This window comes from Pteropus alecto, unplaced genomic scaffold (assembly GCF_000325575.1).
Source record: "Pteropus alecto unplaced genomic scaffold, ASM32557v1 scaffold98, whole genome shotgun sequence".
Classification (NCBI taxonomy): domain Eukaryota; kingdom Metazoa; phylum Chordata; class Mammalia; order Chiroptera; family Pteropodidae; genus Pteropus; species Pteropus alecto.
In genome coordinates, this window is record NW_006443570.1 from 11,922,093 (window position 1) to 11,941,696 (window position 19,604).

The window sequence follows — 19,604 nt, forward strand, 5'->3', positions numbered from 1 at the left end:
GGCCGGGCTCTGTCCCCGCTGACGCTGGGGGTCTGCTGGGGGCGCTGGGGCTGGAGCGCCGCCCTCGGAGCCCCCGCCCATGGGCGACTTGCTGCCCTCGAAACTCCCCAGAGCGCTCGGCCGCCACTGGGCCGAGGTGACCGCAGCCCAGTTCCTGCCCGGCTGCTTCCCGGCGCCTCCCCGGTGTCCTTGCCAAGGAGGTGGGCGCGAGGTCTCTCCTGCCCGACGGACTGTCGGGGCCTCTCCTGTGTGACTGCCTCCCGGGAACTGTGGCCGAGGGGCAGCTCCGGCTCCTTCCTGCTTCACGTTCACCCTCCTTGGCCACTGACCTCTTTTGGGTGTCTTTATCCAAATGGTGGCTTTTCTCCCGTTAGGGGCTGCGGGGAACCACCTGTTCTTTTGGCCTCAGCCCAGGAGACTGCCATCCCTGACTTCACCCTCAGCTTATAATAAAGCGCTTTGAAAGCCAAGCAAGTGTGTCCTCCGTCTTTTTCTTTTCTGCATGTAGTTGACCCACAGTCTTGAGGGGGTTTTTGCTTTCTGGCCTCCTGGTCAATTTGCTCTCCTGGAGTCTTGAGGCTCTTTTAAGTGTGTTCTTGCTGCTGGTGAGTCTAAAGGCTAACAAGACAGCTACTCACCTATTTTCCTTGCCTTTCCTCCCTTGTTCTTTTCTTATGGTCCAGCAAGATGGGGCTCCCTGTTCTAGAGCACTGGGCAAGAAGGGGAACTGTCTGCTACTTTGTACCCCTTTTGCTCACAGAACATTAGCGGTGCAAGGAACCTAGGGGATTGATTGATAAGTTAAGCAACTTGCCCAAGGTAACTCATGTCACTGACTTGGGGTGGGAGTTGACCTCACATGCTGATGCTCCGCAGTGTTCTTCTGGTTCTGAGACTGAGAACTTGGCCTTGGGATCGGTGCGATTGAATTCACCCTTCCTTAGCTTTCCTTTGACTTAATCATTATTGCCACAGGCCTGCAAATGTGGACCCAACCTGAGTCCTATCCGTTTTTCCCCTCATTTCCTTAGCACTTAATATTGAGGCTGAGTCTTGCCCAGATGAGATTTTAATTCTTCTGAACTGTGATGTGAATGGTATGAATGGCTACAAGTTTTGTTTGTTTTTTTTGTTTTGTTTTGTTTTTTTATATCAAGGAACATACAGGTCCAGCCTGAGGAGAGTTGTGCAAACTTCCCTTTGACATTGTCCTCTTGTCCCCAGCTCCATGATAAGGATGTCAGGTAAGAGTAGAGTGTGTGGGCCTTGGGCTCATTTCTTCTGTTTGTCTTTACCTTATCAATTTAGGATTTGACAACAGCATTTCAGATCCAAGAAGCTTGGAGTTAGGAGTGGAAAATAGAAAATTAAACACCACGCACAAGAATACTGTTTTCCTTTCCGGTAGGAGAGTGTTTTTCAAACTGCGTGAAATCCACAATAAGGAATATACTTTACATCACTGCACAGAAGTCCACAACTGCCATAAGTTTCAGGAAACAATTGCCCTTACTACCTGCAGTGTGCTCTATATTTTTTTTCTGCTTAATTAAAAGAGACTAACTGCTGGTCATGACCCATTAATTTGATTTTTTGACCAAATGGCTCATGGCCCACAGTTTAAGAAACACAGCTCTAGGGCAGAGGTCTTTAAATTTAGTGTGACTAAAGATGACCCTGGGTACTGTTTATTTTATTTATTTATTTTTTTTAGGCGAGGCAACCCGTGGTTGACCTCACAGATTGCAAGGATCTTGTCAGTTTACAGTCCCTTATTTTTTATTTTTTTGCGCCTACGGCCCTGGTCTTTCCTAGATGGTTTCCCATCCAAGAACTAATCAGGCCCGATCCTGCTTAGCTTCTGAGATCAGACGGGATCCGGCTTGTTCAGAGTGGCATGGCCGCAGACGACCTGGGTACTGTTTAAAAATGCAGTTTGTCAGTCTACTCAGAGATGTTTAGTCCCAGTGAGGCACATATTTAATAAGTGGCTATGAGATTGTGATGCCGGTGGCTGATAAGAAACCCTGATCTAGTGGGAATTAAGGGCAATAAATAAAGAAAGGCATTAACTTGGATATAAATTGTGCAAAGCCTTAGTCAGGTATGTGACCCACACTCTCTGTTCAAACCCAAGCTCACTCATCTGTCAGTTACATTAGCCTAGGCTTTGAAAAGTCTAAGGATATAGTGTTGTTTTCTTTCAGTTGCCATGAAGTCTTGGCCATAAGAGGCAGACACCCACTCCCTCCCCACATCACTCCACTCTAGCTGGAGGGCTTCTGTTCATTGTTCTGGGCCACTGGATGTTTCTCGGTGCGTGGGGTTGGGGTCGTGAGTAATGATGAGTTAGCTGTATTATTCACAGATATTTGAATTTTCACTTTTAATGATTTTTAAGGCAGCAGCACAGTCATTGTGTCTAGGATATTAACCGGCCAGCAGAAGAAGAGTTGATTTTGTTTAATATCTGTGTATTCCAGCCTGGGAGAAAGGCAGACTGGTGATTTTATTTTTGTTTGAGGGTGGCAGGGGGTGTTGTCGAAGGCTTATCTGTCAACAGTTGTTAATGAGAAGAGGCACAAGTTTGCCCACTTCTCAGCCCTGGTTCTTTCCTATAGTGACAGCTCTGTTCCTGCGTGCAGATGGATCTTGTAGTCATCCAGTTTCTGATGCTGTTACCTCTATTTCTACCTTCAAGCACGAACGTACATCTGATGCAGCCACATGTTGGATGTTTCCTTCTTAGTTATTGTGTCCAAACATGTTGGTAACAGAAGTTTCCTTGAATTAATCAAAGCTGCAATTTAACTTCAAAAAGAACTCTAAATTAATCAAATTCAACTGTGGTCCTTCCTGCCAAAGATATGCCTTATGTGGGAACCCTAACTGTAGGATTGTTGAAATAACTTTAATAATGCTCAGTTTGGTCAAGCAGCTCACATTTAGAATGTTTCGTTTAAAACCTACTGGAAAAAGAAAGTAACAAAAGTGTTAGGCTAGGATAGGAAAAGCAGAGGGAAGACATAGGTGTTCAGATGGGATTAAAATGGAGAATCAGGGTCAGTTTCCTTTGCATAATGCCCTGGCATTTCCCTAGGGCCTGCCAACCAAATCCTTAGGTGTTCTGATATTCATCTGTTTAGCATGAAGAGGGTATTAAGCTCTGGAAAAAGAAGTATCCTTTTGAACTTTAGCCTCCAGTGATGGAAAGCCAGGGCCTTCAGGCTAAAGGCATTTTGTTAGAGTTCATAGTTTTCAGTGATACACCTTTAACAAAGTACTATACTTTCATCCTAAAGGACCCCACCTACCTTAATTTCCTCTGGAGCTGTAAATATAGCCCTGAAGGGTTTAAATTTAAAAGTAAATTGGATTATGCTACACTCCTGTTTACAGCTTTCCAATGGCTTGTTTGTTTACAGCTTTCCAATGGCTTCTCATTCTCTTCAAACATAATGCAACTCCTTTCTCTGTAGATTAAAAGGCCCGTCACCTCTCCCAATTTCTCCCACCTTATCTCCTACAGCCCTTGCCCAGTCCACTCTGCTTCATTCTGCTCTACTGCACCAGCCTTCTGGAGACTTCTAAAACGTGGAAGGTTGGTTTTTGTCATTGGGACTTTTCTACTGGTAGTCTCTCTTTCCAGAATGCTATTTCTCCAAATTTTTGCATGATTGGCTTCTCTCACTTGGGTCTCAGCCCCTATCTGAGTTATTTAGAATAGCTTCTCCTCTCCCTTCTCAGTCTCTCTTAATTCCTTTTTTTTTTTTCCAAATCTAATCCCATCTAGAAATTTATCATCTACTTGATGGGCGGCTCCCTTGCAAACTTGAGAGCTTTTGTCTTGCTCACTGCTTGCCATGGAGTAGCACGGGATAAAACATCTATCTTTTGTTGGAATGAATAAATGTCTAAGGAGTTAATAAGGTTTAGTCTCTAAGAGTAGGAAACCATACTTTATTTTCAAGAGAAGAAAACATTTTTCCTCTCCCTTTTCCTGGGATGGGGTTGTATTCCTTTGGAATTACTTTCCTTTGGGATTTCTGCTTTTCACACTCTTTTTCATCCTTTCATTTTTATAGGTCACCAAAGTCTCTAAAAACTCCATTGTTGTTTTGTTAATGAACAATTTTTTCCTCCTCCAGTAGCCTTATTCTGGGCCTCACTGTTCTGACAAACAAGCATTTCTACCAGTAATCACATTTCATAACTACTAGGAGGCACTATAAGTAGTGTTAAGAGGCTAGGTTTTGGAACCAGAGAGATTTGGATAATTAGCTCTGTGACCTTGGGCAATTTGCTAAACTTCTCTAAATCTCTATTCATTATTTGTTAAATGGGACTAATAATAGTAACTATCACACAGGATTGATGGAAAGATTAAATGAGAAAATGTAGGAAAACCAGGTACAGAGCCTGGCACATAAGCACTTAGTGTTAGCTATTAATAACAATACTATTATTAATAATTAGATTCTCCTTCCCTCTGACTGGCAGGAATTCCCAATCCATTGATTTGGTAACGGACAGGAAGAGGTAAAAACCACCAAATTGTTGACATAAGGAAGTCTGATTTTTGAGTTTATTTGAACCAGTTTAAGGAAGTTTACATGAAGGTGGGAGAAAGCAAGGTGGAGATTGGATTACAGGGTAGTTAACAAGATTATAAGCTCTCTTGAGGGTGGTTACACTTATTTCAAAGGTATGTTAACCTGGATACACAAGAATGGTCAGGGCTTGCTTAAGGCAAAGATAAACCTTTTACTAAAAAAGTTATATGCCTGGGGCAGGACTACGCACCATGACTAGCCCAGTTAGGAATTTGTGATCCGATCACCCCGTGAGGTTACCTTCCACAGAACCCCTTTTCTGTCCACAAACTCGTAAATTAGTATAAGTAAATGAAGGCAAAAAATGCCACTTAGATCTATCAGAACTAGAATGGAATTTAGAAATGTGTAACTCTTAGTAAATGTCCGTGTGGAAGATGTAATATTTATAGAAGTTTTTGGAAAGACATGTTGTCTACCTGTTCCTCTGGCCATTCTTAGTTTTATCCTTGGACTAAGGTAGGACAACTGAAAGCTGTATACTTGGGCCATCTAAGCCCCTCCAGAATTGTTTTCACTGAGATGAGGTGTTTTTGCCCTTTGCTTGCATGGAGGGACACTTATAACTTTATATAACATGCTACTACATTTCTTATAAGGCTTTATATTGTTGAAAACTTAAGCTACAACTTTACTTAATGTCTCCTTTGAGAAGTTAATTGGAAGAATTTCAGAATCAAGTGCCAGGAAAAGCTTTGCCTCTTCCGAGAGACTGGTATGATTTTTCTCTGTGGACAGTTGGAAATCTGTAACTGTTTCTCTTTTTGCTTTGGCTGCCAGGAAGCACTGAGCCAAATTTGTGGCTTGAATTTAGTAACCGTAGGGCCCTGCATTCCTAATTTTTTCTGGTGTTAACCTTGTAATTTTTATTTTCTCTAATTTCAAGTTATTGGTTTATAACTTTCTATTAATTAGATATATGCTGGATTAGGTATTAAAATCTATTTTAGGTATTACATTTTAGAGATATAAACATTGAGGCTCAAACAGGCTAAAAGGACTTAAGACACAGGTAATTAGGGCAAAGCACAGACTATAAAACCATACCTTTTGTTTCTTAGGCCCAGGGCTCTTTCTACTCCTATACATTCTGGAAGAATACCAACTCCTGACTAAAACCCTAAATAACCCGTAATGTCCCAATACTAGGCAAAGCCTACCTCCTCGAGCATGCTGTCATGCCAGTGAGGTGTCACACCACCCACACTCCTGTCTCCTGAGTCAACAGCACTGCTCTCCTGTCTCCTGAGCTACAGGGGAGCCAGCCCTTCCCTGTGGTCTTGAGAATGTGGTATATCCAGACTTAAATGGCTCTGATCTAGAACTAGATTGCCAGCTCAGAATGAAAATAGCCCCTAGTGTCTGGAGTTCCCTTATCTGTTCCTTAATATCCAGGAAGGAAGGCTTGATATTCAGATGGCAGATGGGTGCCACTGAGGCTGGGACAGAGTCTTCTGGGTGTGAACAGTGGCTGAGTTTGGTAGGACTAAAGAAAGTGGCCTTATTTTACCTGATATGAAATTTAGTTATAGGAAATATTGATCTTCCTAATGATTTGTTTCGTTTCCCCATGGGAGTACCTGGGCCAGAAAGCGTAAGCTTGGAACACATCCCGCCTGAGTGAGGAAAATTTTGATTTCTATTTTGAGCGAGAGAAGAAGAACCTCTGGCCTGGGGCTGAAACTCAACCTTGGTTTTATTTTCCTGGGTAATCATTCAACAGATAATAAGACCTTTGGGAGATAAGGATAAGTTAAGATATGGCCACTGTCCCTAAGACAATATATTCAGGAGCAATTAAAGCATATGTATTAGTTAATAACCAGAATACAAGGTGGAATTTGAAGTCATTACAGAGATACAGAAAGAAGGGTAGGCATTTTGAAGATGGGCTGTGGAGAATGAAGAGAGTTTAAACAGGCAGAAACAGTCCAGAGGGAGCAGTGTGTGCAAAGCCACAGAAGTGTGAGCGGGAGAGGTGGCTTTTAAGGAATGTTCAGGAGGCACCTGAGATGTGGGAAGGAGGACACTGGGCTATATTTGCTTGGGCTGCCTTTGCTACAGTTTAGTAACTCGTTGGAAGTGGACTGTGACTTACATTCACAGAAGAACTCCTGAGGATGAAGACCTGTGAACAATGACTAGTTGACATAGATAATAGGCATTCTCTGAAAGGGAGATTATCCCTAGGGAGTCTCCATCCTGGCTGCCATGAGAACTAGCCCAACCAAAGGTCTACAAAACCCAGATGTTCAGGATGAAGAATCTAATAAAAGCAGGCAAATTATAATAATCGAAAGAAATATTTTCTAAGTTTTTCTAATGGAGCCCACTCCACCTACATCTGAGGTCTGGAAATCACTGAAGTAGTTATCTACCTGGCAGAAACCAACCACCTAGTATCCTTGACCTTTGGCCTCCTTTCCCTAACTTTTTTTTGCCGCTTTCTTATCTTTTCTTCTTTTGTTTGTATGACTCCTGTGTGTGTCATCCATTATATTTGCCTTTCCTTTATCTCTTTTACCACTCTGGGCTCTGTCTGTTGGGGGTCCCTCCCTAAATTGACGCACTGCCAAATAGACTGTAAGATAGAAATGAATTCTCTTTTAGTATCTGCTTTATTAATGGTATAAACATGTGTATTATGTAAACATAAATAGGGCTTTTAGTTAGTTTTGCTTACGGGGTCCTTAATTTGTTTCCTTTAGGATTTGAGGAAAATTATCTGCACACTTAACTGCAACCTTAAAGCTAAACATCCCATTAGCAGGAAGACAACTGAAAACTAGCTTTTTCTTATGCCTAATCTATTGATCCACCTTCTGGTTCAGGTTATTCCCTTCCCTCATTTGTTTTCTCAGGTTTCTGCAATTTAAAAAGTTGAAGCATTGAGCCAACCCTGAAAGGCTAAACATGTTTTAAGAGAACTTGACATCTTTGTTTACATTATAATTAGTTGATTTAGACTCTCCCTCCGGGAGATATTCTTAGATGTTCTCAAGGACCAATGATTACCGTCTTCAGACCCCTCTGGCTTGTCTGGGTTGAAGGATCCATGAAGGGTGAGTGATGGGGTCCCAGGAGTCACATGTTGGTTCTGGCACTTTCAAACAGGTAATCATAACAGTGCCTGCCTTCCTGGGTTGTTGTGAGGATTAATTGAGATAATGCATATCAAATACCTGGGCCCTCCTGGGCCCATAATAGAAAATTAATGAACTGTGGAGTCCCTGAGGCTTACGACAGTTGCTGCAGTGGCTTAGATGACTCTTTCCTACCTCCTTCCCTCACTTCCCACCTTCTCCGGACTAAGGCTTTTTGAGATCTTACTGCCAGCCAAGCCAGGCTTTGGGCTAGGTATTGGGGATGATTAACCAGTCCCGGTCTGTGGCCAGGAATTGCTCACAATCTCGTAGGAAGACTGACCCATAAACAACTAGTTTTGTGGAAGTTACTTAAATTATATAAAAAAGCTGCCTGGTAACATGCATGTTTCCCCTTGATGTGCCAGGCCTGAAAGGAAAAGAGGCTGTAATTCTTACTAAAATCTACTGCCATTCCCATAACAGGAGAAATCCAGAAAATTGCTCTAGAATCAGTCTCTCTCTCTCTCCCACCCATTTCCTTTTTCTCTTTTTCAATAAATGGCAGCCTTAGATGACAGTTTAATAATTCTTAGAAGAAAATACATCCATCTTTGGGCTGGCGAAGGCTGAGACTTTAGACATACAGGCTTCCTTTTGAAAGTGCCTCTGCCCTTTCTTTTGAGTTTTAAGTTTAATTTCCAAATTCCAGTTGTGGAAAGGCAGGAAGCCCAGCCACAGATGTCAGAATCTAGAGTTTTGGATTTATTTGAACTGGGAGATTAAAGTGAGAAAGCCAAAGGCATGCTGACAGCTGAACAATGAAATTGTATTGGCAGATTTGGAATGGATGGTTTGTAACTAATTGGGGCCCTAGCTGTGCCCTGAGGGAGCAGCAGTTAAAGAGAAATCAAGGTCGCACAGTGCCCAGAGTCCAAACGACATTCATTTATTCAGTCGATGATATTTGAGTATGTGAGACACATGACAATCAAATAACTACCTCAATAAAAATCAAACTACAACTGAAAAGTGTTAACGCATGTGGAATAGGGGACCTGACTTGGTGGGGGTGGGAGGAGGTTAAGGGGAGAGCTCCCTGGTGACGTAACTTCTGAAGATAGGCCACATCTCTTAGCCTGTTTTCCAAAATGTTTTCTTGATAGACCTAAATGGCTGTTTTACATTATAGTTTAAGTACAGCCCTGGCAGGAATGGACCTGACCCCTCTCTGGGTTCCAGATCATGGGGAAAATGTATTTGTTTTATTTTAACCAGGGTTATTATCTCTGAGCATAACCAAATACAAAGCAAAGGCCCGATACTGAGGGCAGCAGTATCTGGGAGCCAGAGGAAAGGGGCAGATCTGGCCCTCTTTCCCATGTGGAGTAGAGGCGGGCCTGAGGGGACCCCCCCTTCGCCGCCCCCTTCTTGGTCTGAACCAAGTCTGACATATCATTTTTTCTCTCATTCAGTCTTGTCTAGAGGAGCAGCTCAGACTACTTGGGGGTTTTGTGAGGACCAGCCTGGGAGAAAAAAGGTTCCTGGGTTGGCAATTTGAGGGTTTCTCTTGGGGTCCAGAAGTCAATGCCAGCCTGGGGAGAGTCATTTGGGAAGCTGCCCTAGGTGGCACATAGAAGCTGTGAAGGATCCAGGAGGTGGAATGGGAAATGTTTCTGCCATCAGACAGCAGCTGGGTGAACCCATTAGAGGTTCGTGTGGTGTGGCTTATCGGAAACAGGGCTCCACGGTACTGAGTTTTAGTCTCCTGCTAGCCCAAGTGGGTTGATGTCATAAGAGTTTGCTGCCTTTGTAACTTTGTGGAGCATTAATGGTATGTGAGTCCCATGTAATGCCCAGAAGTAAATATTTTAAATGTAGTGGATAGTGGCAAAGTAAGGAGATTTAAAAAATGTCAGCTTTATAGTGCAGCACGGTTTCACTGATGGTCATTCATTTTACTCTCTTAACTCTTTATCAAGAATCTCCAATGTTGCGGACACTAGGAGTTCTGAGAAAACCATGTGGAGTAAAGACTGGACTTCTGACTGTAGGAAATTCCTGGTCTGGTGGGGAGACCGATGCACGAACAGGGTGGTAAAGGCTATTCCGGAGAAAAAAATGTGTTTTTTTTTTTTTGTTTTGGTTTTTTTTTTTTTTTGCATGCTGGAAGAATGGAGGTACCAGATCTGCTTAGGGTCTCATTTAAGCTGAGTATTAAGGGATGAGCAGGCATTGATCAGGCAGAGAAGATAGGTTGAGGCATTGCCAGAGGCTGAAACAACTTGAGAAAATATAGCAAGGGAGCTTGGTCTGCTGGGGAGACAGATTTGGATTGAGGTGGGAAGGTGATAAGAAAATAAGCTACCAGGTTCTTGGTGCCACTTGAGGGGTTGAACCTTGTTCTGTAGGCTGCCAGGAAACCATTGGAGCTTTTGAAACACGAGAGAGATGTGATCAGATTGTGTTGTATAAATAGAATTCTAGAATGGGCTGGAGTGGTAAGAGCTGACTCAGGGAGTCCAGTTAGGAAGCTATCATGACCATTTAGGATGAGAGAGGATAGTGCTGTTGGCTGGGACTGTGAGGGTGGCAATGGGGGTGTGTGGATTTCCGAGGCAGAACCAACTGTCTAGGACACAGGTGAAGTATGACACGGAAGGAAGAGAGCATAAAGGGTATTTCCTGCTTGGGCAACTGGGCCTTGAGGAGGAAGGAACAGAATTGGGGTAAAGGTAATAGGAGGCAGGGAGAAGAGGAAAGGTGGCATTGACTTTGGATGGGTTTGGTTTGAAGTGCTTTCCTAGGAGCCAGATAGAGGCATCCTTTCGAAAGGGATCCAGGGTTCAGGAGTGGTAGGCAGAGGTTTAGAAGACTTGAAGGTATAGATGAGAATGCCTGGGGGGAGCAGACAGTCAGACACATGGAGGGAACAGAGGAGGATGGCAGAAGAGCAGTGAGGGAGACTGAGGCTCAGGTAGAGAGGTGGGAGAAAAATTGGAAGAGGCATGATGAGGCCCGTAAGGGAGAGTTTCAAGGAGAAGCAGCCCACGAGAGAGTTGAATGTAGCACTAGGACCTAATAGTGTTAGTGTTCAAAAGTATTACTGTTTGGACCTGGCTGTTAGAGGATGCCCATTTTTTTGTTACTCAAAAGCCTGGTGTGCTGAGGAATACTCACAGAACATTGCCAGAAGTCTCTGTACTTCTTCTATTCCTCTGCAGAGTCTGTATCACTGGAGCCAGCCAGACCATCCAAAAGCCATGTTCTTGGGCTTCCCTGATTTGACCCCACGTAGAATCCCTTTTACTGCATTGCCCTTTGGTGTTTGTTACGCTGTCCATTTTCATGGAGGGACTTCTAAGAGACAGTCTTGCAAGAGGGTTACATGGTAGGAACTGTTGGGGTCTCTTGGGGATCTTGTCCACTGAGTTACTCATTGTCGTCTCTGTGACTGCCCATAGAAGAAATGTCTCTCAGAAAATCTGTATCGTGAATAACTAAAGTTCTTTTATTTTCTAGGAAATATAAATCTTATAACTGCTGGTATATTTTTTTTTCTGCCTTGGTTACTGGAGAGTGCAAAGCCAAATTTGCAATTGAAATTTGGTAAATATTTAGCAACTTAACAGCATACTTTTCTATGCCTTAATGCTCTTTTTTAAATTTCTCCTAATACTAGTATTTTATACTAGTATTGTATTGTTTACATTTTTGTAAGCCACCATAAATCCTTTTTGGAGCTGGGAGTCGTATAAGAGAAAGAAGGAAGCCATCAATGAACTTTAGCCAAGTGTCCTTGGTAACCTATCTCCAGACAGATAATCTGAGCTTTTTACATTATTTTTGATTAAAATTGTAGAAACAACCCAAAGGGGTATCCGATCTCTTCATAGCCAGCTAGTAACAGCTATTCCTATCTAATGTCTAGTAAATTACATGCCAGTTTGAGGATTTTCAAGGGGAACTGCCTTTTCTCTATGTGGATATTCTAACAGATGCAAGCCTCACTTGGGGGCCTCCCCAGGCAAAGTGCTGAACTAAGGACCATGTGGTAAATATATTGCTGTGCTAACAGATGTTGCAAAAGCACAGTCCAGCAGTCATCTCTGAGTGGACTCAGTGAGACTGCTATGTTCTATGAATTCGCTGAAATCAAGGTCTTAACAGAATGACGGTTGGAGGATGCATACTCTCGCCTGGCAGAGACATAATTACAACATGGAATCAGGACTTTAAAAGCTAAAGGAATTCTAGAGATCATGAAGGATTATCATCTGACAGATAATCCCCCTGAAATCAAGACTAGGCCCTATATCCAGGATAGAGATGAATAGTTGGCTTAGTTTACGAAAGAGAGTAGTTTCTTGATATCTAAGCTGGTTTTGATTATTAACTGGATGGATTTGAAATGCCACCTGGGCCCAGTGCTATACAGTGGGTAACTATGAAATGATGACATTGATTTTCCTGTGCGTCTTGCATATCAGCTTCAGGGCAGTTTTATTTTCTTAGGGGCATTTTGGTAAAGTTATCACTAGCGCCCCCACCCCGGGATTATGAGAGTCAGTGCAGACCCAGAGGTGACTTTTCCTCTGCATTAAGTGATGGAGTGGTCTGTTGTTTGGAATGACATATCAATAATGTCAGATCCCCAGTTAAGCCACAAAAACCTACTTAAACCGCAGTATACCTTTAAGTGGATTAATTTAGGTCCTAACCCTCTAACTACCCTAAGTCAACCTGGGAGACAGGGATGTTGCTTTGTTTGGGTCTTGTGAATAAACAGTTCTGTGTTTTTTCATGCTTGCTGGTGAGGATGATTATAGCTAATCAAGTTTATTGAGTACTAACCATGTGCCAAGTGCTGTGCTGAATGCTTCATTTGCATTATCTCATTGATTCTTTTACCTCCTCCATGAGGTAGCCTAATGGCGATATAGCTAGTGGGGATGTGCCTAGTGAGAAGAACCAAGACTGAGTCCAAGCCCATCTGCCTCTAGACCCTGTACTCCTCCCCAGTGGACTCTACTGTTTCCCACTTCTCTTATTTGGCAGCCTAGGCACACTGGGTCTCTCTGCTTCCTGGCCTGGGTTCAGGATTCCTGTGAGATCAGGAATGGGGAAGGAAGTCATCCCTCCTGGGATAAGGGCCTTCCATAGCCATTCTGTCTCTTTCTTTATTCTCTCTCCCAGTTCCAGAAATGGCTTGTCTGTTCCCTTCCCACTTTCACCACCTATTTTTTGCCTCCAAGCAGGTCTTCTGTCTTTCCTTATCCACAGTGAAACAGACCAGGGCTCCTTGGTCCAGCTCCTACTCTCCTGTCCGTAAAGCTAGCATAAAGCCCTCTTCGGGCTTTCTGAGAGTTTCTACAGTAAGTAAAAGATGGAAACTTTGGAAAACAGGCAGATATATATGTAAAACCTAGATCCCACAAATGCAAAGAATGGGCTTGGATACCAATGGCAGTCCTTTAATTAACACTCAGGACTTGAAAATTCACCTATAGCCCGGAAGAACCACAATTCTGGGCATTTCAGCACAGGATCTGAGTGGGGAATGTCAGGGGAGAATAGGGTTTTATGGGGCCTGGGGACCCAGAGTAACTTTGCCATCTGCCTCATTACTTGGATGGAGAAGCGGGCAGGGGGTGCTCAGTCACATCCGTTACCCTCACAGTAGGTAGATCAATCTAGTCAGCAGCCCAATGCAAAGCAGGAGGAGCTCACGTCAGTGACAGCCTCTGCCTACTGTGTGCCCTGCGCTGCAGAGTTCTGGGGGTGTGACTAAATGACTAAGACATGGTCCCTGCTCTTGGAGTTTACCTCTAGTTGAGGCAGAAAAGGATAATTTCAATTTTAATAGGGTAAGTGTTAAGATAGAGGTGAGCACAGGAGAAGGGGCCAGTAAGCCCAGTGCTGAGGTGACATTTGAGCCTACGACTTAATAGACAAGTAAGGGCCAGGTGAGCAGTTGTGGGAAGGGTATGTCAGGCTGAGGGAATGGCATCAACGAAAGCTAGCAAGGGTGAAATGCAAGTGTGGTGTGTTAGGAGGGACTACAAAGAGTTTGGTTGCCAGATCTGAGTTCTGTTTGGTTGTCAGTTCAACATGGTAGAGATGAGTCTGAAGCCATTTTTGAGTGTCAGTGGTAGATGGTAATACCAACAGTAACACACTTAGAATTTATTATATACTTACTACGTGCCAGACGCATATATGCTGAATACTTTACATTTTAACTTAGTTAATCTGCACAAGGTCCTATGAGGAAGATACTATTCCTATTTTTTGATGAGGGAAGCGAGATCCATGGAAGTTAAGTGACTTGTCCAAGGTCACACAGCTAGCAAATGGCAGAGCTGGAATTTGAAATCCCGGAGTCTGGTTCCGGAACTTGTCTTCTTAACTGCTACCCTGTGTTGCCTTTCTGAAGGCCGTGAGAGTGACGACATGGTCAAATCTGCTTTTTAAATAGACAGTGCTGGCCGAAATGCAGAGGGTGGATTTAAGGGGGAAAGGAGGCTTAGGGGCCTGCCTGGGCTGTGTGCCAGTACTGTGTGCGCTGACATTATCTCATTTAATCCTCATAACCCTGTGTAGGTTCGTATTGTTAGAGTTGGGGAAGCTGAGGGTCAGAGTGGTTAAAAAACTTGCCCTCAATCACTCAGCTAGGAAGAAGTAGAACTGGTTTGTGATTCCAGAGCCTACTTCTTTCTTTTCCAGGCACTCTTTGCCTACCCTTTACCAGAACACCCCACAAAACAACAACACAGAGGCCCACCTAGAGATGGTCCTATCCTGCGGATGAAGGTGTTACTTCCCCTCGTGAGTTCCACCTTCTCATTTTCTGTGGTTGTGTGCGTGGCAGTGCAGCCTTGCTTCCCACGTTATTCACTGAGTTCCTTTAGCTTACCTGAAGAATTCATATGTCTTAACCCCTTCATCCTGGGAACACTCAGAAGGTTCTCTTTTGAGTCCCAGCTGCAGTCCTGTGGCTCCTTGTGAAGCAGTTCTGTTTGTCAGGTTGGCCAGTCAAGTTTGTTGTGTCTTCCCTATGCATTTTCTCTCAGAGTGGTGTACCTAAGGTCTTTGGTTTTCATTATGATAGTTCACATCTTTTCTTAACATGCTGATCAGTGGAAGGCAGCTGGGAGTGGTAGCAAATCTTCCTTTAATTTCTATGATGATGGATTATCACTTCACTTAAAATGGTGTTTAATTTGTACACGTGCCCTGAGGCTTTTAAATATTGAGCTCATTTGATTATTATTGGAAATCAATTCGGACTTCACAATATATTCAGCGAGTTGGACTTATGAAGCCCCATAGAGCCTGTAGCCCCATTAACAAGTACCAAGCTCCAAAAGTTAAAAGGTGATAGAGTTCGCAGCCCCAGGCCCTTCATTTCTTTCTTAAAATTTTTTTAAAATCTATTTTGTCTTTCTTCCTATGAGCCAATTCAAAAAAGCAGTGTTTAAAAATTTTCCCACGGGAGGGACGAAGACAGTAACAGGTGATTATTTTTTGGTCTCTAGCTCTCATCTTTTTTCTCTCACTCAGCCTGCTCTCTTCTTCCTTTTCAGGCACAAGGACCCTCTCTTGATCCTGCTTCATCTTGCTTTCAAGTCGTCCCCTCTCGTTCCTTCTTGTTTGCCTTGTACCAGTTGAACAAGATCCATATTTCATCAAGCCACTTTTTCTTTTCCTTTTTGGGGAAGGAAAAGAAAAAGTTTTTAGATGCTTGTAAAGTCCTGTGAAAGAGCAGGAAGACAGAGTAACTGGAGCAGCAAAGACTAATACCTGCTATCTAGGCTCTCCAGGGTTTTTCTAGTACCAAGAAACCTGGATATTGCTTACATGTCAATTTTTCACTTGTCTTTTTAAGTTCAGCGGTGTGGTGTGCAATGAATGTGTGTGCATGGGTATGTATTTGTATGTGACATACATTTAATACAGACTGTAAATGCTTATTGCTCAGAAGGTAGCTTTGAATAAGTTTTGGGATTCAGATTAGAAGCTGAGCATAACCAGAAACCCCTGCCTGTGAACTTTTTTTTTTTGGTTTCCTACAGAAGAGAAGTGAGAGAAGAAATAATTCTACTCTGGGGAAATGCATAATTTAGAAGCCGGCTGCATGTATAAGAAAACAGGCTCTGTGGCTGCTCTATAAACCCGGTTTGGCAGCCAGGCTCGTTGTTTCCTTTGCTTCCCTCAGTGTTTGTCTAAGACTGAAGGGGCCAGTGCTTCTAGTGCTCCCCACTGGGCAGCTAAAGTGTGGACTTCAGAAGTGGCTGGCCTGGAGCAAGCCTCCCGCTCGTTTCCCCTGCCTGCCTTTCCTGTTCCTTACCCTGACCTACCACCCCTTCCTTACCTGGAAATGCTGTTCTTCCTGAGAGTGGAACAGGGTACAGGAAAGTACAGGAAAGAGGGCTACTTGGCTCTTTCTACCACCTTTAATACTTCAACACCCAACATCATTGGTCTCCCATGGGCTTTTGTTTTGTCTACTCACCTTACCCACTCCTAGAGTATCCCCAGGGTGAGATGAAGGGGCTGTGGATTCAAGGGGTCACGTATCTTCCTTTCTCATCTCCTGTTATGGCCAGGCCAACTCCGAGGCAAAGCTGAGGAAATTAATTCTCACTTCCATATTCAAGTATTTCTATAATGTTCTATTTAACCTGATTTTACATCTTTAAAAATAGACTGAGCAGAGAAGACATTATATCTGGGCCCCTGTAGGTCTGAATCCCTTCCACGGTTGGACGTCAGCCTGGATGTGGAGCCTCCTTGGCTCAGCGCTGCAAAAGGGACATGCAGAATAAGGGGTAGTGACCACTGTTGTCCTTCAGCCTAGTGCTGGCCAGTGGTGTTGGCCCCTTAGGAAGATATACAGAGTCCCAGGGGTACAGTGGCCTTCAGTGACTGCTGTGGGGGTAAGGATGCCAGGAAGGAGGCCTTTGGGAGATTTGGTTCCACTGAGGTTTAGAGGAAAAAGACAACTGTGATTTGTGGGCTTTCTCCAGACATCCAGATGGATCCCAGACATAATCCAGCAAGGAAGATTGGGTTTTGTTTGTCTTCCTCCCCCGTCTCTCTAAATAATTTTATCTTCAAAGCATGACGCAGGTGTTAATTAACACTCTGGCTTTTCTCAGAGGTAGGCAAGTGGGAACACCACTCTATTAGTGAAGCCTAGGGAATAGGCAGGCTCAGAAGCCTCCGGCAGGTGAGCTTGAGAAGCAGAGAGAGTCTTAGCTCTTGGGGCTTTGCCCTCAGGACCTTTACTTGGGTGTACCCTGGGAGCCTCCTCACTTTCTCAGTGTCCTTGGTTCCCAGTAGAATAAAAGAGCTGAGGAGAGATGTTTGGTACTGCGGAATGAGTAATGGGAAGTTTGAGGATAGAGGAGAAATTCTGATAAAATTCAGTCACTGTGAATTTTAGATGCAGGAGCCTGATTATGCCATTGGTTTCACACATTTACTTGAGTTTTCCAAAAAAAAAAAAAAATGTACTGAGCATCTACTTCTGGGCAAAGTATGGTAAAGGGAATCATTTCTCCCAAAAGAGCTGGCGAGCCATGAGGAACTCTGCTTGTTGGGAACTTCATCCTTTGTGTCTCATACTTAGTCCATAAGCAAAGGGTGGTGTGGGGGTTATTGTCTCTGCAGGTGGGGGTTTCAAGTGTTGGAGGATTCCGGCATCTGGAAATGGATGAGAAATCCATATGTGACTGTAGATGTAGTGACTCTCTAGAGGCTGAATTTCCTTTTTCTTTAGCCATTTATCTTATTTGGCTCAGGAAAAGGGGGCGGGGAACCTCAGGAATCCTATCCTAGGGGATTATAGGTAGTGTATCTTTAAGCCTGTCCTTTTCTGGGGCTTATTAGGAATGGCGATCATGCCAGTTTGCTGAATGTCGGTGGAGGGTACCCAGGGACTACTGAGAGCCCTGAGTTGATCCTGAACCTTTAACTCTAGAAAATCAGCAATACTGGGATCTCCGGTGGTTTCTTTCTTCTTCATTGGGCATCTTGACACAGTGTAAGGAACAGAAAAGGGGGTCATTTTATCCTGTAAATGCTGCCCTCTTGGTGGCAGTTGGACTCTACTTGCTTTGCAGGAAGCCCAGCTCCATCAGTTAATGATATTCCCCTTATCTTGGCACTGCAGCTGCTGAGAACCAGCCGTAGACCTCTACTTGAGGGTCCTTCCTCTGAAGACATCACCAGTGTGTGGAGCCTGCCCCACACCCACCCCCTGCCAAACCACGGCCTTTACCTGTGTCTTCCGGTGTTTCCCGTGCGACCCGTCCTGTGGGAGTGCCTCGTGGGCTGCCCCAGAGTTCACCCCACGTTCAACAGCGCCAATGGTGAAGATGACAAGATCCAAGACTTTCCAGGCGTATCTGCCCTCCTGCCACCGGACCTACAGCTGCATTCACTGCAGAGCCCACTTGGCCAATCATGATGAACTCATTTCCAAGGTACACATTCCCTGCAGGCCTTCCTTGCCTACCCTGGGGGAGGGCACTTCCTGCCCCTGAGGTTGCCGAGGTTCACAAGCTCTCCCGAAGAGCCCAGGACATGTGTACTCTGTCTTCTGTACAGGGAGGGCTGATCCTCTTGGCTGTCTCAGTCAAGTGAGAAATAACTCTTGAGTTGGAGAGAGCATACTAGTTTAATTTGTTATTTTGGAAATTAGAAGTCACCCCTGTTGGAGGCTGTGGGGACTGGCAGCTTGCTGGCCAGAGGGGAGAGTTGCTGAGGAGGGATTGGAGCTGGATTGGCTTAGGTTGGCAGATGAACACTGTGCAGAGTACTGCCTGCCTGGAAAGTGAATTCTAAGAAAGGTGATGGGGCCAGGATATCTTGTAGCAGGGTCTCTTAGCTGAGATAAGAGATGATACTGCCTTCCAAGCCCCCAGGAAGGTTATGAGACCTTTGAATTACCAAAATGGATGGCCCTTGGGGAGGACCAAAAGTGGCTTGGTGAAGAGCTGACTTACTGGCTTGTGGGGACCTTTAGGGCTTCTACATGAGGTAATTTAGCATGACTTTTGATCACAATCAGGAGAAAAAATGGAGCCCTGTTTTCCCAGAGTAGCCTTGACAACTGCTACCTAAAGGTGGGGTGGGGGAATTATTAAAGAATAAATAAACTCAACATCCCAGTTATGCAATCCAGGAACTGGCTCCTTCAGGCAGCATTCTCAGGGGAGCTACCTCTTTCCTGGTCCTACATTCCCAGGGGAGGAGAAACAGGTTTTACTAGGCTGCATGAAAAGGAGAGAGAGATCATGAGGGACTTTTCCCTTTAAAAAGCCTCCTTTCTTACAACCTGTACTACATGCCATTAAAGTAAAAAAAGAAACAGATGAACCTTTATGAGACCCAGGCTGTTTTCAAAAAAAACTAGTGCTCTTGATCTGTTTACAAGAATTGCTAGAAAAGGTGGCATCACTTCCCTTGCCTCTGGCTTGGTAGCCCAGCCAGAGAGGGATGAAGGATCAACAGTTATAGAACAGCCCCCTCCAGCTGGCCGACTTGACAGGAAGTGAGGAAGGCTGCGTGAACAGCCACATCTGTGGTAGTGGGAATTCTTAAATCAGGACTGAGGATGAACCTCCTCCTCTTAGGCCTATTCCAGGTTCTCGGATTACCATGGAGCTTGAACCCTGGAGCCCTCAGAGTCCTGGCATCTGGCCCACTTTCCCCACTAGGCTTCTGCCAATTACTCTCCTTGATGCTATTTATGTTCCAGCCAGCCTATAGCTTCCTTCTCTATCACCTAACCCATCTTGTCTCGGATTCCTTGGATCTTTTGGGAACCCCTTGAGTCTGGAAGTTTAGATGTGGAGAGGCTGTTTCAGTGAGGGAAGACAGGAGTTAGTCCTCTTTGCTT

The 19,604-nt window shown here is 44.3% G+C and overlaps 1 protein-coding gene and 1 pseudogene across 1 annotated transcript in view; one reads left to right on the forward strand and one right to left on the reverse strand.

The window, feature by feature from the left end:
- The first annotated feature begins 1,138 nt into the window (after positions 1-1,138).
- Positions 1,139-19,604, forward strand: part of YPEL2 (yippee like 2) — a 54,990-nt gene continuing 36,524 nt past the window's right edge. The window contains exons 1-2 of the mRNA XM_006924891.3: positions 1,139-1,244; positions 17,874-18,186. Coding sequence (XP_006924953.1) covers positions 18,070-18,186 — 117 coding nt within the window. The 5' untranslated portion in view covers positions 1,139-1,244; positions 17,874-18,069. The remainder of the gene's footprint in view (positions 1,245-17,873; positions 18,187-19,604) is intronic.
- Positions 1,791-1,909, reverse strand: LOC112473405 (annotated as a pseudogene).